The 13,958-nt window shown below is 36.4% G+C and overlaps 1 protein-coding gene across 5 annotated transcripts in view; it reads left to right on the top strand.

Moving 5' to 3' along the window:
* The window catches only part of FOXN2 (forkhead box N2), a 55,980-nt gene that overhangs the window by 31,789 nt on the left and 10,233 nt on the right, over positions 1-13,958 (top strand). For all 5 annotated transcript variants that reach the window (XM_060026660.1, XM_060026662.1, XM_060026663.1 and 2 more), the window contains 2 exons: positions 8,926-9,050; positions 11,753-11,817. In XM_060026660.1, the coding sequence (XP_059882643.1) occupies positions 8,926-9,050; positions 11,753-11,817 (190 nt within the window). The remainder of the gene's footprint in view (positions 1-8,925; positions 9,051-11,752; positions 11,818-13,958) is intronic.

Below are 13,958 nucleotides of genomic sequence, written 5' to 3'. Positions count from 1 at the left end.
GTGACACATTTAGAGGTGAGAGGAGTTGAATATTTCTCTCTGTACTCTTGCCCCTTCCTTAGCAATAGATTGCTCTTGCTTGTTACTTGGTGCAAAGTTCTTAGTGTGAACAGGGTGGGTTTCTTGGTTCTTCTGCTCCAGTTTTAGTCTTAATCAGACTCTGTACACCTGTGCCTCAAGAGTGGGACTTTCCTTGTCTCCTCCACGAGTGGACAGTCTCTCCCATTTACTCAGAGTGGAGTCTAGAGCTGCACTCATCAATAGCCAATTACCTACATATGGCTAGTGGTTGGCATATTGGATAGCACAAAATAGGATATTTCTGTCATTGTATAAATTCCTACTGGACAGCACTGTTCCAGCACTCAGGCCAATTTCTTTCTCATTCCCATCATGGTGGGTAGATGTTGCCTAATATAAGTGGGAAGTTCTAGGTTCAAGTGAGTGACCATTTCCCAGCAGCAGCAGATCTCTGCTTTGTATCTTTGAAGGATTTGGGCATGAACAGATTTCCTGCCCTTCTAATGGCATGTAGTATTGAATACATTGCGTAGTGTCAGTAAAATGTGAAGATAGCTGGGTTTTGTACTTTTCTCCCAACAGCAGCCATCCTTTCCCGGGGACTGGGGTGAGGCATATACTTTGCCTCTTTCTCAATGGCAGACTGCTTTTGCTTGGTATGGAGCTTTGTCCAGGGTTTAGGCAGGTTTTGTGCCTCTGCCACAGTGACGCCTGATCTCACCTTATGCTCATTCAGGGCCTGGAGCATGAATGGGCTTTGCCTGATATCTTTGCTCCAACCTCAGACCGTGGTAGGTTCTGCACATCTATCTCCGTCTCCAAGGGTGTCTTCCTTCGGTCTCCTGCCTGCCTACAGTTTTGAGTATTTTTTTTTCTTGCCTTTTATTGTGACTACCACTTCTTCCATGGCCTACCAAATGTGAAACTGTTCATATGTTTTGTCTCTCCTCACAGGACCTGTCATACTTCAAAATTCAATTATTTCTGTTGTCTTGCAGCCTTAGATCTCAGATAGGCTCATAAAAAATTATGGTTATGTAGGCTATTTTGTTTTTTCAAAAAATTAATTTTTTTATAATTTAGTTTTGGCTGTGTTGGGTCTTCATTGCTACACATGGTCTTTCTCTAGTTGCAGCAAGCGGGGGCTACTCTTCATTGCAGTGCGCAGGCTTCTCATTGTGGTGGCTTCTCTTGTTGTGGAGCATGGGCTTTAGGCCTGCGGACTTCAGTAGTTGTGGCACACCGGCTCAGTAGCTGTGGCTCGCGGACTCTAGAACACAGGCTCAGTAGTTGTGGCGCACGGGCTTAGTTGCTCCGCGGCATGGGGATCTTCCTGGTCCAGGCTCGAACCCATATCCCCTGCATTGGCAGGCGGATTCTTAAGCACTGTGCCACCAGGGAAGTCCTGTTTTTTTCTTGTTAGGCTGTGAGTGATGTTCTTTTATGGCTTTCTATACCCCAAGTGGTAGCAGAAATCTCCTATTCTTATTTAGAATAAAAGTTAAAAGGATAAGTACTTATATTTTTTGGTAACTGAAGGATTTTATAGGATAGTGCTGTTCAAACTTGACTGTACCTACTGATCATCTGGGAATCTTGTTAAAATACTGATTCTGCTTCAGCAAATCTAGGATGGGTACTGAGGCTCTTTCATTTCTAACAGGCTCCCAGGTCATCCTGATGCCTCTAATCCATGGACACACCCTGGGTAGCAAGACATTTGGACACATCATCGTCTTATAACTAACTTAAAGGAGCTTATTAGTTATCTATTGCTATGTAATAAATTGCTGTGTAACACATTCTCTACTACACATGGAACATTTATGGAGGCCAACTATGTGGTTAGGCCATTAAACAAAGCCTTAGCAATTTCAAAGGATCAGTCTCTGTTATAGCCAGCCTCCAAGATGGCCCCCAAATGAGCCCCACCTTCTGGTATTTGTGCCCTTGTGAAGTCCCCTCCAATACTGCATAGGGCTGACTCGTGTAACCAAGAGGATATTGTGGAACTGATGAAGTGTGCCTTTTGAATCCAGGTTATAAAAGACATTATGGTTTCCATCTTGGATTCTTGGCTAATTAGCTCTATGGGAAGTCAGCTGCTATATCATACAGACACTTAAATAGCCCTGTGGAGAGGCCCCTGTGGCATGGAAATGAGGCCTCCTTCCAATAGCCATATGAGTGAGCCATTTTGGAAGCAGATCCCCCTGCCCCAGTCAAACTTTCCTTTCAGATGACTGAAAGCATTGGAAATTTTGGATGTATCCTTTCCACCGTGCATTATTAGATTTTATTTTTTGAACTGTATCCTTAATTCTTTTCTAGTTTTAGACCTATTGTGTTTATGCTTATGATGGGATGTAAAAGAGGAACTGTCTACTAGATATTTAGAAATATGATACAGGAATGGTAGTGATGTTATGGTATTAAAGCTCTAAGTTTAAAGCCTTCAGCGTTGATTTTCAGTAGAAGAGTCTAGGAAAAGTATGGTATAATGGAAGCCAGGGAGAGTCAGTTTAAGTGTGAATGAGCAACAGTGTCAAATGCTGCAAAAAAAAATAAGAAAGAAACTTGAAAATGATGAGCTAAGAAGTGATTGAGACAAGTAGCAGCCAAAAGATTAGAATTAAAAATATATGGGGCTTCCCTGGTGGCGCAGTGGTTAATAGTCCGCCTGCCGATGCAGGGGACACAGGTTCGTACCCCGGTCCGGGAAGATCCCGCATGCCGCAGAGCCGCTAGGCCTATGAGCCATGGCCGCTGAGCCTGTGCTCCGCAATGGGAGAGGCCACAACGGTGAGAGGCCCGCATACCGAAAAAAAAAAAAAAAGTTTTAAAAAAATATATGAACAGTGGTTATTTCTATTGTGGCCGCTTTCGAGCTACCAACATTATGTCATTAAATGCGAAGTGGATAGGGGATGTTTACAGTCAGCAGCACACCGCTGTATGTAAGGAACACATACAATCCAATACGAAAAAGAAAGCCTGATAGGAAAATTGAGAAGAATATGAACAGGGGCTTCACAGAGGAGGAAATACACATGGCCATAAACATGCAGAGATGTTCATCCTCTCTAGCAATCAGGGACATACAAATTCAAAGAACAAAACAGTTTTTACCCATTAGATTGCAAAATTTTTTAATGTTTTATTAGTTGAGGATATGGGGTAATAAATCAATATCAATAGTTTCTCACCATTAATAGGAGTGTAAATTAGTATGACCATTCATGAGGGCAACTTGGCAGTAGTTATTAGAATTAGAAACGTGTGTATCCTTTGATCTAGTGGATCAGATTCTGATTTTTCCCCTTAAGTAAAACTCATACTTGCACACAAAGAGATGCATTCAATATATAAGAATATTCATTGTGGTAAAGTTCTAGAACAATATGTCTAGTGTGGTATAATTTGTGTTAGTGATCAAAAGGGATTTGTTCTTGTCCCTAATTTTTAATTGTATGCATTATTTATATAATTAACCTGAGCATTTTTGAATCTTTAGAGAAAGAAAGGAATTAAGGAAGTGGAAGTTAGTGAATGGGAAAACATACAGTCCAGATTTCAGGGAGAGTGTGATAAAGAGAAAGAAATTATCTTATGAGCTAATAAAGAATATGAGAATAAATACAGAAATTGTAATACATTGGCATAAAAATTAGCCAGCTATTGCCACAAGTCGGGGTGGGAGGGAAGGAACTGGTAGGTGATGGTCTTCACGAAAATCAATGGATCACTTTACTTAAATGTCTGAAGTTTGGAAAGAAAGTGATACATTCAAGTGGGATTGGGAAGGCTTGTGAATTTCTTTTTTTAAAATTTATAAAATACTTCTTGAATCAATGCCTCAAAAGGACAGTATTTCTCTTCCAGTCGGCAAAAGGCAAGCAAGTTACACTTACTTCCATTAGATGCTGGAACTGAATTTGGCAACCTTGAAAGCACTTTTCTGATGAAAGCTGTTATCTAGAGATGGTAATCTCAAAAAAGAAGACAAGATTGACAAAGGTCCAGGTCAAACTACAAATTGATATTGATACCTAGCCAGCTGGTATAGCTGTTGATTAGTTTCCTACCCTCATCCATACCATGGTTACCACTCTCAAAAGATGGGTCTAAAAATCTTGGCTTGGCATTTATCTGTCTCAGAATTTTAAAATTACAAAAACTAGGCATGGTGTTTTTTTGTTTTGATTTGTTTTTATGTTTTAAATGTTAACACTGAAGTCTTAAATCTGCTTTTCAAACTTTTTGTAAAAGCCAAACTAAAACAGTTAATGGAGATTTTAACTGGGAAACATGAAATTAGAAGTTTTGCCTGGTTTAGTACAATTTTAGTCTCTACGTTTTCGTAGTCGTGATTTGCTTCAATAGCTAAATCCCAAGAAAGGAAGTCATGCAAGCAACCATAGAAGTTCACACTATAAGCAAGAATTATGAATAATGCCCTTTTTAAACTTAGTGATTCTAAAAACCACTGAAAAAGGTAGTCAAGGGGGGAAACTATTAAAATGTACAGGGCAGGTACATAAAAACATTGCAGGAATAGGGAACATTGTTTCTTCTCCCAGTTTTCTTTACAACTTCCATTAAGATAAATCTTTTTAAAGTTCAATTCTTAATATATATTCCTCATTTCTTCAAAAGCTTCTGTGGTTCTTTACCAAATAAGTCCAGAAGCCTTAGAGTTCCAAAATGCAAAATAGTACATGAGAGAATGCACATTTCCTGTTTCCATTGCACAAAAAATGTGTCTTGTAATAGGCAAATTTATTTTAAAACAATACTTCTAAAACTCTTTATTACTTGTGTTCCATCATCTAAGCACAACTTAATAAAGAAGCAAAGTTTTTAAGTGAGACTTAGATTCCAAATAAGTTTTTTGCTCTAGACTCTGAAGCATAGATTAGCAAATACATAATTTTATCTTGTTACTGATAGTTTGTGAACAGACCCAGTGAACGGAAGTGCTGCCATGGTAACATAAACCAGACTGTTATTTGGAGAACTTACTCAAGACACTTAACTGCCCTGAACTACAAGTTTTCAGTACCAGTTCTTCCAATTTGCTGTTTCAAAGAAATAGTTCTTAAAAGATCAAAATTATTTGCAGTTCTCTCACAAGAGAATTTTAAAAGTAGATTTGAACTAAACAGCTTCTAGGAGTATAATCTCAGGAATACCAAGATAGAACATGGTTAGAATTATTAAAATAATTGTCTTAGTCAATATATGAAAAATAATTCATGCATATCTTTTCTGTATGAAACTGAAGTGGTTTTGGGGCAAAGGATGTTGTGGGTGCTAACATTTTAAAGTTTTATTTCCCAATCTTCAAAACACATTTACCACTTAGGTTAAGCAACTGAAAATATATCTAATTTAAGATGTTCCATCACTTAATTCAAAACTACATTTGTAAAATTTGACTTCCTTTGGAAAAAAATTAAAATTTCAAATACTTGTTTAGTGTACTTCATGTGATATCTTGCTGCTGTAGACCAGAAAAGGTTTCACCTGATAGTATGGTATGTTTCTTACTATATTACAGTGTGATTTGACACCCATGGTTTTTCTTTTCCAATATATTTAAGTTGCTAGGATGTTAAAAACTGCCTTATACTCAATTACCATACTTTTCCTCAGACAAGAATGTTTTTCCTTTATCAATTTAATTCATCTCTTTTTTTTCTAACTTTTGTCTCTTCGGAATTAATTGATTTTTGTTCTTATTGTTGATGTTTTTAAAAACTCCCTCATCTCTTAGAAGAGGAGTAGGAATATATTGTTATTAAGCCATATACACTTACTATTGATATATGCCAATTTCAGTATAATCTCTTAGTATTCACTTAGTTTGCAGCTCTATGTCACTTACATATGAATTACCTTATTTGACTCTCATCACAACTCAATGAAGTGGCCTGTTTTTTTAATTCTACAGATAAAATATTAGAGGACAGACTCTTAGAGATTAAGTGATTTGTCCACTATCAAGTAGCCAATCAATAAGCAATGATTAGCACCTCAGTTTGAAAACGTGTGAAACAGTATTCTTTCATTATGCCATTCTGCTATAATAGTTATGACATGATATTTAGAGATAAAAAAGCCTCAGTAATAGGCTAATGTTACCTTGAAAAAGAGTTCAGGAAATGGAAGCACCCTGGAATTTATCACATTAAATCTTCAGCAATGATAATAGCGTACATAATATAGGATTTTATACAAGCAGAAAGGAGCAGGGGAACAGGACACAGGTCAGTTTTATTGTTGTCTATATAATTGTTAATGTTGTGAAGTGTAATTCAAATTTTAAGAAAGGGTTTTTGAAATAGAAAAGGTGTAACATAAAAACAAAAATTAGTAACAGGGCTTTCCTGGTGGCGCAGTGGTTGAGAGTCCGCCTGCCGAGGCAGGGGACACGGGTTCGTGCCCCGGTCCGGGAAGATCCCACATGCCACAGAGCGGCTGGGCCCGTGAGCCATGGCCGCTGAGCCTGCGCGTCCGGAGCCTGTGCTCCGCAACGGGAGAGGCCACAACAGTGAGAGGCCCTCTTACCGCAAAAAAAAAAAAAAAAAATAGTAACAGTTTGAATCTCACTAATCTTGTGAGTTAGTTCTAAGGAAGTTTTGTACATCATGGTGGGAGGGGGTCAGGTTATACCTTATATTTAATTTTTGACATTTGTATCTTCAAAAGATTAAATATATTCAAAAATATTTATTAAAATTTAGTATCAGTAACTAGCGGAATAGAAACAGAAAAACAAATTTGCATGCTATTAGACTGGAAGAAACGAACAATTTTTAAAACTACAAAGAAAATGAACATAAAATATAACAATAGTAGTAGCCAATGTTTGAGTGCTTTTGTGTCTGGTAGGTACTGTTTTATATATATTTTGAGCATACTAGTACACAGAGAACATAGACATTTTTCTAAAGGTTACACAGCTGTTAAGTGACAGAGCCAGGATTCCAAAATAGGTATTCTTCCTCCAAGGCTTGTACTCTTAACTTCTGTACAAGTAGTGTTTAGCTCTGGGGCAGTGTGGGATGAATTTGCAGTTGGACCTCCTCTTTGCATGGCTATAGGGTTTTGTATGTAAACTGTAGGTAGATGTGGTACATTTGTAGGGATGTGCATCTAGTCAGACTGTTCAGGATGTGTAGGTAGGGATGGATGTTCAGCTAAAGAAGTAGGAAAGATACATTCTGAAGGAAGAGTTTGCAGGTGATCTTACAGCTCCTGAAGTCCTTCAGTTATTTAGTTTGACTAGCTCAATTAGTGTGTGTGGCGTTTGACCACACCCACTTAGTTTTTATATAACTGTTTCTTATACCTTTTATTTACTAGATAATCTATAATTGTAGTTTGGATATATTTTTTTTGGATATATTTTTAATACAAGAGTGTTTATAAATTTCCAGGTGGTCAGAGAATTTTGTTGTTGGGATATTTTTTTTTCTTTTTACGCTACAGTGATCTTTAAAGGGTAATTTATTTTTCTTCATGGTCTAATCAATGTTTGTAGTTTTTTCTGTTAATATTTGGAAAGTATACTCTCCAAGAATTCATTAATTACATCAGTGTTTTTCATAGGTGTTCCACAGAACACTGCTTCCTCAGATGTTTCCTGGGAGAAAGAGGTTCTGTGTCAAATAACTTTGGGAAACTTCTTAAAACAGGTTTAATTAAAGCAGGACTGTTTAGGACCCTTAATCTGCTAGTATGTAATGTAACCTTCTAATAAGGAAAGAGGTAAAATACTCAGCATTTTTCAAACCTATTTGAAGGAATTATCTCAAAGCCTGGCCTTTCCCCTTGCACATTAGATCATTTTCGTGAGATTCTTCAGGTAAGTTGTCTACTTACCTTCCTGGTAAGGTGTTCCTTCATATTAGCAGAATTGTGGAGCAGGCAAGCCAGTCTTTCAGGCACCTCCCATTTGCAATTTAGCGGGCACTTCTGTTATATTTTCTCTAGTTTCCAGAAATCATACAAATTGTATTATTTTTAGATTCTAGTGACTATTTCCATGAAATCTGGGCTTGTGTGCCCATTACCATATTATCCAGAAGTTCCTCGAATGTTGTAACTTAACCATCTTGAGGGAAGAGTTGATACTTCTCCCTCTTTTTTATCTTTTACAGGAGTCTTTTCCATGCCTCAGTTTTTGACTTAACTACTCTTTGAGACTTTTGCCATCTTTTCATTAAATTGTTTGCCTTGAATTTAAACAGTTTAAATGGGAAACTAAACACTAGTGTTAATGCCATAAAAAATGAAGTTATTTTTATATGCATCACCTAATATATTGTTTAGCACTTTTGGGAGAATGACACTACCTAATCTTTTCTTTCTTTAACAGTAATGATAAGGGTTAACATTTGTTGACATCTTAGCATGTGGAGGGCCACCTTGTACAGCCCTTCATGCTGTTCTCTGCACAGCTTGGTGTTGTATCATTCTCACAGAATGTGATGTGAATGCCATGTCCTAGAGTTGTGCAGTCCTGTGGCCCTAGTGCCATGCAATGTGCAGAGTACTCTATGCATAATGTAATCCATAGAACAAACCTATCAGGTAGGTACTGTTATTATCCATACCTTACAAATAAGGGAATAATGGCCCAGAGAAATAGAGGTTAGTTAACCTTCCTAAAATTACACAGCGGGTCAGTGGCAGGGCAGGGGATAGGAGCCCAGGCAGTCTGCCTCTGGGGCTTTTAGTCACACAGTCCATTCCTAGCAGATTTACATCAACTTTTGCCTTGTATTCAAAAGGTACTATTGGGTTTTTTTCCCCACACACATTTATTAAAAGCATTCAGACACTGATTTTGTGTGTCTTAAAGTTCCAGGTTACTAATTCTTATATATTTTATTCTAGGTTAATGGAAAAGGCTCCTTATGGTGTGTTGATCCAGAATATAAACCCAACCTTATGCAAGCACTGAAGAAGCAACCTTTTCCCTCAAAATCAACATTTTACACCCCTCCTGCATCACCACAAAGGTACAGGATCTAACATGTAAACGTCAGTGGTGATATATAAGATTTCATTATATGAGATGGAGAAACTTAGAGTTGTAGTGTTTTTTGTTTTTTAATTATATAGAGATTTATGAATAAGACATTAGCGTAAGGCATTTTTACTTATAGTCTAACTTATTAGGAAACAGAATGTTGGATAAGTGAGAACATAAATTCTGGAAAATGTAGTTAATAATATTCTAACTAAACTCTAAAGACAGTGATAATATGATTTCAGGTATCACCTGAAACCTTTTTGTAAAGGTTGAATCATTTAAATTGTCTGCAGTGCTAATGCTGACCTGAAGACATGGGAAAGTAAAAGTATATTTAAAAATTTTTAAATAAGGTGATTAAATTTGTCATTGCAGCATTTTTACATACATATTTATATTTCTTTTTCTATTTTAAGTTTTTTTCCTTCACAATATGTTTAATATTAGAAAATTATGTTCAAGTCTCAAATTTTTAAATGTCAAGTAAAATAATGCTTTGGAGTTTTTTATTTGTTTTGTTTCTGCTGGTAAATATAATTATTTCCTTGGCTTCTGTTTTCTAACTCAGTGATCAACAAATTGATCTTAGAGCTTTCCAATTTTAAGTTAAATCTGAAAATGATACGATGTCCTTAAATCTCATTGTTTCCTTTTCTTAAAGAAACCTTCAGAATCTTTTTTTAAAATTCTATTACATATATTCATTTGAGTTAAAAATGACAGATTTTGTCAAGATACTTTTAAGGGTAGTCTATAAAAAGTTTTTTAAGCTTTTTAATAAAATAATACATGGCAATTTTGAAACATACACAAAAGTAGGGAGAAAGTGAACTCCCATTTGCAACAGTTATCAACATTTCATGTGTTTAATTTCTTTAAGTGTTATTAGATGACTTTTAGAGGAGTGGTTATAGCTGAGATACAGTTAAAAAAATTAGTGAGACTGAAGTTGAAATGTCAGCAATATATATACATATATACTCATTGAGATTTAAGCTTATTTACCATATTAGTAGATTAGAAGGATCATTGTAATAAGAACTGGTTTATCCTTATGAAATGAAACCTAGAAAAGACGTTATCAGAGTTTTATATTCTCATTGTTTGGGAGTTGATAACCTTCTTTAATGTTGGTGCTTATGAGATGTCCTAGTTAAAAAAAATAATAGTTTAGGGCTTCCCTGGTGGCACAGTGGTTGAGATCCACCTGCCGATGCAGGGGACACGGGTTTGTGCCCCAGTCCAGGAAGATCCCACGTGCTGCGGAGCGGCTAGGCCCATGAGCCATGGCCACTGAGCCTGCGCGTCTGGAGCCTGTGCTCCTCAACAGGAGAGGCCACCAACAGTGAGAGGCCCGCGTACTGCAAAAAAAAAAAAAAAAAAAAAAGTTTAGAAACTAATGGTAAGTTCTGCTGATGGTCCTTTCATGTTTTATTTAGCAATGTTATTGTTTATTAAAAATTAAATGGGAGAATTGGCACTCTATTTTGTATACCATCAAAAATACACTTTCCTGTGCCTTTGATATGATGCATTTTCATGTTTATATCTCTTAGCTTTATCATATGTTTATATGTTAAATAAAGCTGATTTTGTGGTTTAAAAACAGGTAGATAAAACAACAGCATAAAGATTATAATCTTTGACTTTAAAACATTACCTTAATATTTTTAGAAACATTTTCTCTTTATCATTGTTTGGCAAAATGACAGTTCCATCTGACACAACTTTGTGTAGCCCTTTCATGTCATAATTGGTAAGTCTGAGGAAGAGAATGATCTGTAGAGTATGTAAAACTGTGACTAAGAAATAGACTTTTTTTTTTTTGGCCGTATGTGAACCTCTCAGTGTTGTGGTCTCTCCCGTTGCGGAGCACAGGCTCCGGACACACAGGCTCAGCGGCCATGGCTCACGGGCCCAGCCGCTCCGCGGCATCTGGGATCTTCCCGGACCAGGCCACAAACCCATGTCCCCTGCATCGGTAGGCAGACTCTCAACCACTACGCCACCAGGGAAGCCCTAGACTTTTAATTTGGTTAGCAAAAAGCAGATTTTTAAAAAATACTATCAAAAATTCCAAAGAAGAGGAATAGTTTGTCCCAAAAATGTCTTAATTTTTGGAACTAAAAAAACAAAAACAAGAAAATAACTACTGGTCTTTTTTCATGAATATAGAAAGTTTAATTTGATACTGATATTTATTGATTAAATCAGGAGCTTATCTGTTTTTTGTCATCACCATACAGTCTTCCTTAAACATTGTTTTGATAAACACTTTATTTGTATTGTAACACCTGTATTAATATCAAACTTAGGCATACAATACAAAATCAGACAGTAACTATTACTATTGTCTATTGTTCCAGGCATTTTAAATTCATTATTCTTATTCAATTATCACAGCAACCCTACGTGGGAGGTTTAATTACTCCTGTTTTACAGATGAAGAAACTAAAAGATTAATTATTTTGCCTAAGAACACCCAAATAGTTGTGATTTAAACTTGGATCTTATGCTCTTTCTGCTTTGGCAGACTCTTCCTAAACTGAATAGTATTAGCAAAGAAAACAAGGTAAAAATAGTTTGTGTTTTTTATTGTACAAATTAATTGTATTTGTAACTAAGTTCTATAAAATGTGAAATAAAGATCTTTTATAAGTACGCTTGTCTTATCTCTTTATTTTTCAGTGGTTCTTTATCACCTCACTACTTAAGCTCTGTACTCAAGCAGAACCAGGTGCGAACTCTCAAAGGTATGTGAAAGATCAGTATTTTAAATCATAAAAACTCAGATCAAAATTCAGAACTTTTGTTTAATTATTTTTAAATTATAAAAGTATTAAATGTTCATTGTAGAAGTTTTGGAAAATAAAAACATTTATAAAAAAGAAACTAAAACTTACCCTTTATTCTGCTGTTAACTTTTTAATTGAGGAATACTTGATGGTATACTTGATATTATACGTTTCAGGTGTACAACATAGTGATTCACGATTTTTTAAGGTATACTCCGTTGATAGTTATTATAAAATATTGACTCTATTCCCTGTGTTGTACAATATATCCTTAAAGCTTATTTCTTTTATGCATAGTAGTTTGTACCTCTTAATCCCCTACCCCTATCTATCTTGCACCTCTGCTGTTCACATTTTAATATAATTGCTTTGGTCCTTTTTATGCTTTTCACATGAGTAGATATGTTTGCGTGCATGCACATACATGCACATACACCCCCCACCTCCCACACACACTTTTTCTCCACTGGGATTATACTGTGTATACTGTTTTATATCCCTGTTTTCATTTCCTTTTATGTATACTTTTCCTTGAAAATAGGGAAATATTTCTTAGTAATGCCTGCAATAGAGAATTATCTTTTTAAGTCTGTCAGACTAGAATAGAGGTTGACAAACTATGTCCCGTGGGCCAAATGTGGCCTGCCACCTGTTTTTGTACGGCCTTTGAGTTAGGGATGGTTTTACATATTTCTTTTATAGGTTAAGTGTAAAGAACTATAATTTAGGAAGAAAGCAATGTTAACTTTTAGAATTTTGTAGACTTTTAAAAAGTAGGTCAAAATTCTGAAATTGCAGTTTTCCCCCCCTACTCATAGTTAGTATTACAGGTTAGTGATATATTAACATAAGTTTTCCTAGCATTGTTGCTTTGGAGCCTACAGATGTTTCTATGACCTTTAAAAATAGAAATTCTCAGACTAAAAGCCTTTCTGTGTATCAGAGATATTTAGGCTCTTTAGAACTACACTAAGCCAAGCCTAGGAAACAATATGATGGTGGTCTGTAAAAATAAGGGAGGGAAAGAGTGTGAAAAAGCTTAAGAGGACTCTGCAGAGAAGTTAAGCGGATTGGGAGTCTGCTTCAGATATGCTGTAACTTAACATAAGGCAAGTATCCATTTTCCTGTTACCTGCATGAGTAAATGTGCTCTCTTTACATTTAGGTATTGCTGAAACTTCCTTTATCTTTTTATTGCCTCAGTGAGTTCTGACCCTTAGTCTTTTAAGCTTAGTTCATATACACATTTTGAGAACATTTTCTCTTTTGAATTCTGGGGTTTATTTAGAATTTCTTTTTGCTCTTGTTCTATTCCATCCAAATTCTCCTTCTCCCTTTGGGGAGCAGCTTCCACAACTAGAGCCTAGGTACTTCTTCATCTAATGACTTTATATCTCTCCATGACTGCTAACACCTTACTTCCCTCCATCTCTATCATTGTGAGTCTTAGGGCTATTCCCCTTCTAGTAATTCACTTGGTGGGGAGGGTGGTTGGCATTCTGTCAACCAGTGCAAGTCTGTCCTGGAATAGAATACACAATTCTCATGAGTTTTAACAGGAAAACGTAATACCACACAAAAACTTAAGAAAATTTATCATTAAATCAGGTTGCTCTAGCACATATTCATAGACTTCTGAGGAAGTTTGCTTTTTCATAACTCTTGATATTATTTCTAGGGTTAAGTTTGAAAATACAACGATAAGTCGATTAAACATTCAACTGTTTATTCTACAAGTACTTGCTGAATTCCTCCATTGTGCCAAGCATTGAACTGGGTGCTTTGGGATATGCAGAGATGAAAGAGACCCAGGTCCTACTCTCAGAAAACATAGAGTTTAATTGAAGAAGGTTGACTAGAATTATGCAGAGTACATTGGGAGAAAAGGAAGTGGGTGGCAAATTAAGCTTAGAGGTGGGTCAGGAAAGGCCTCTTAGAGAAGAAACTGTGATGCTTGAGCTCTGGGCCTCAGAAGTTGGGAGGATATTTTTGGGTAGAGGTTTGGTGGAGGACAGTTGCTGGGAACTGCAGGTCGGTAAGTGTGGCTGAAACCTAAGAGCATAGAAGAGGACCAGGTAGCCTCGGTCCAGTGGCTGTAG

This window comes from Delphinus delphis, chromosome 12 (assembly GCF_949987515.2).
Source record: "Delphinus delphis chromosome 12, mDelDel1.2, whole genome shotgun sequence".
NCBI lineage: Eukaryota > Metazoa > Chordata > Mammalia > Artiodactyla > Delphinidae > Delphinus > Delphinus delphis.
Note: the sequence above shows the minus strand (reverse complement) of the source record. Positions and strands in the feature narration are given on the sequence as shown.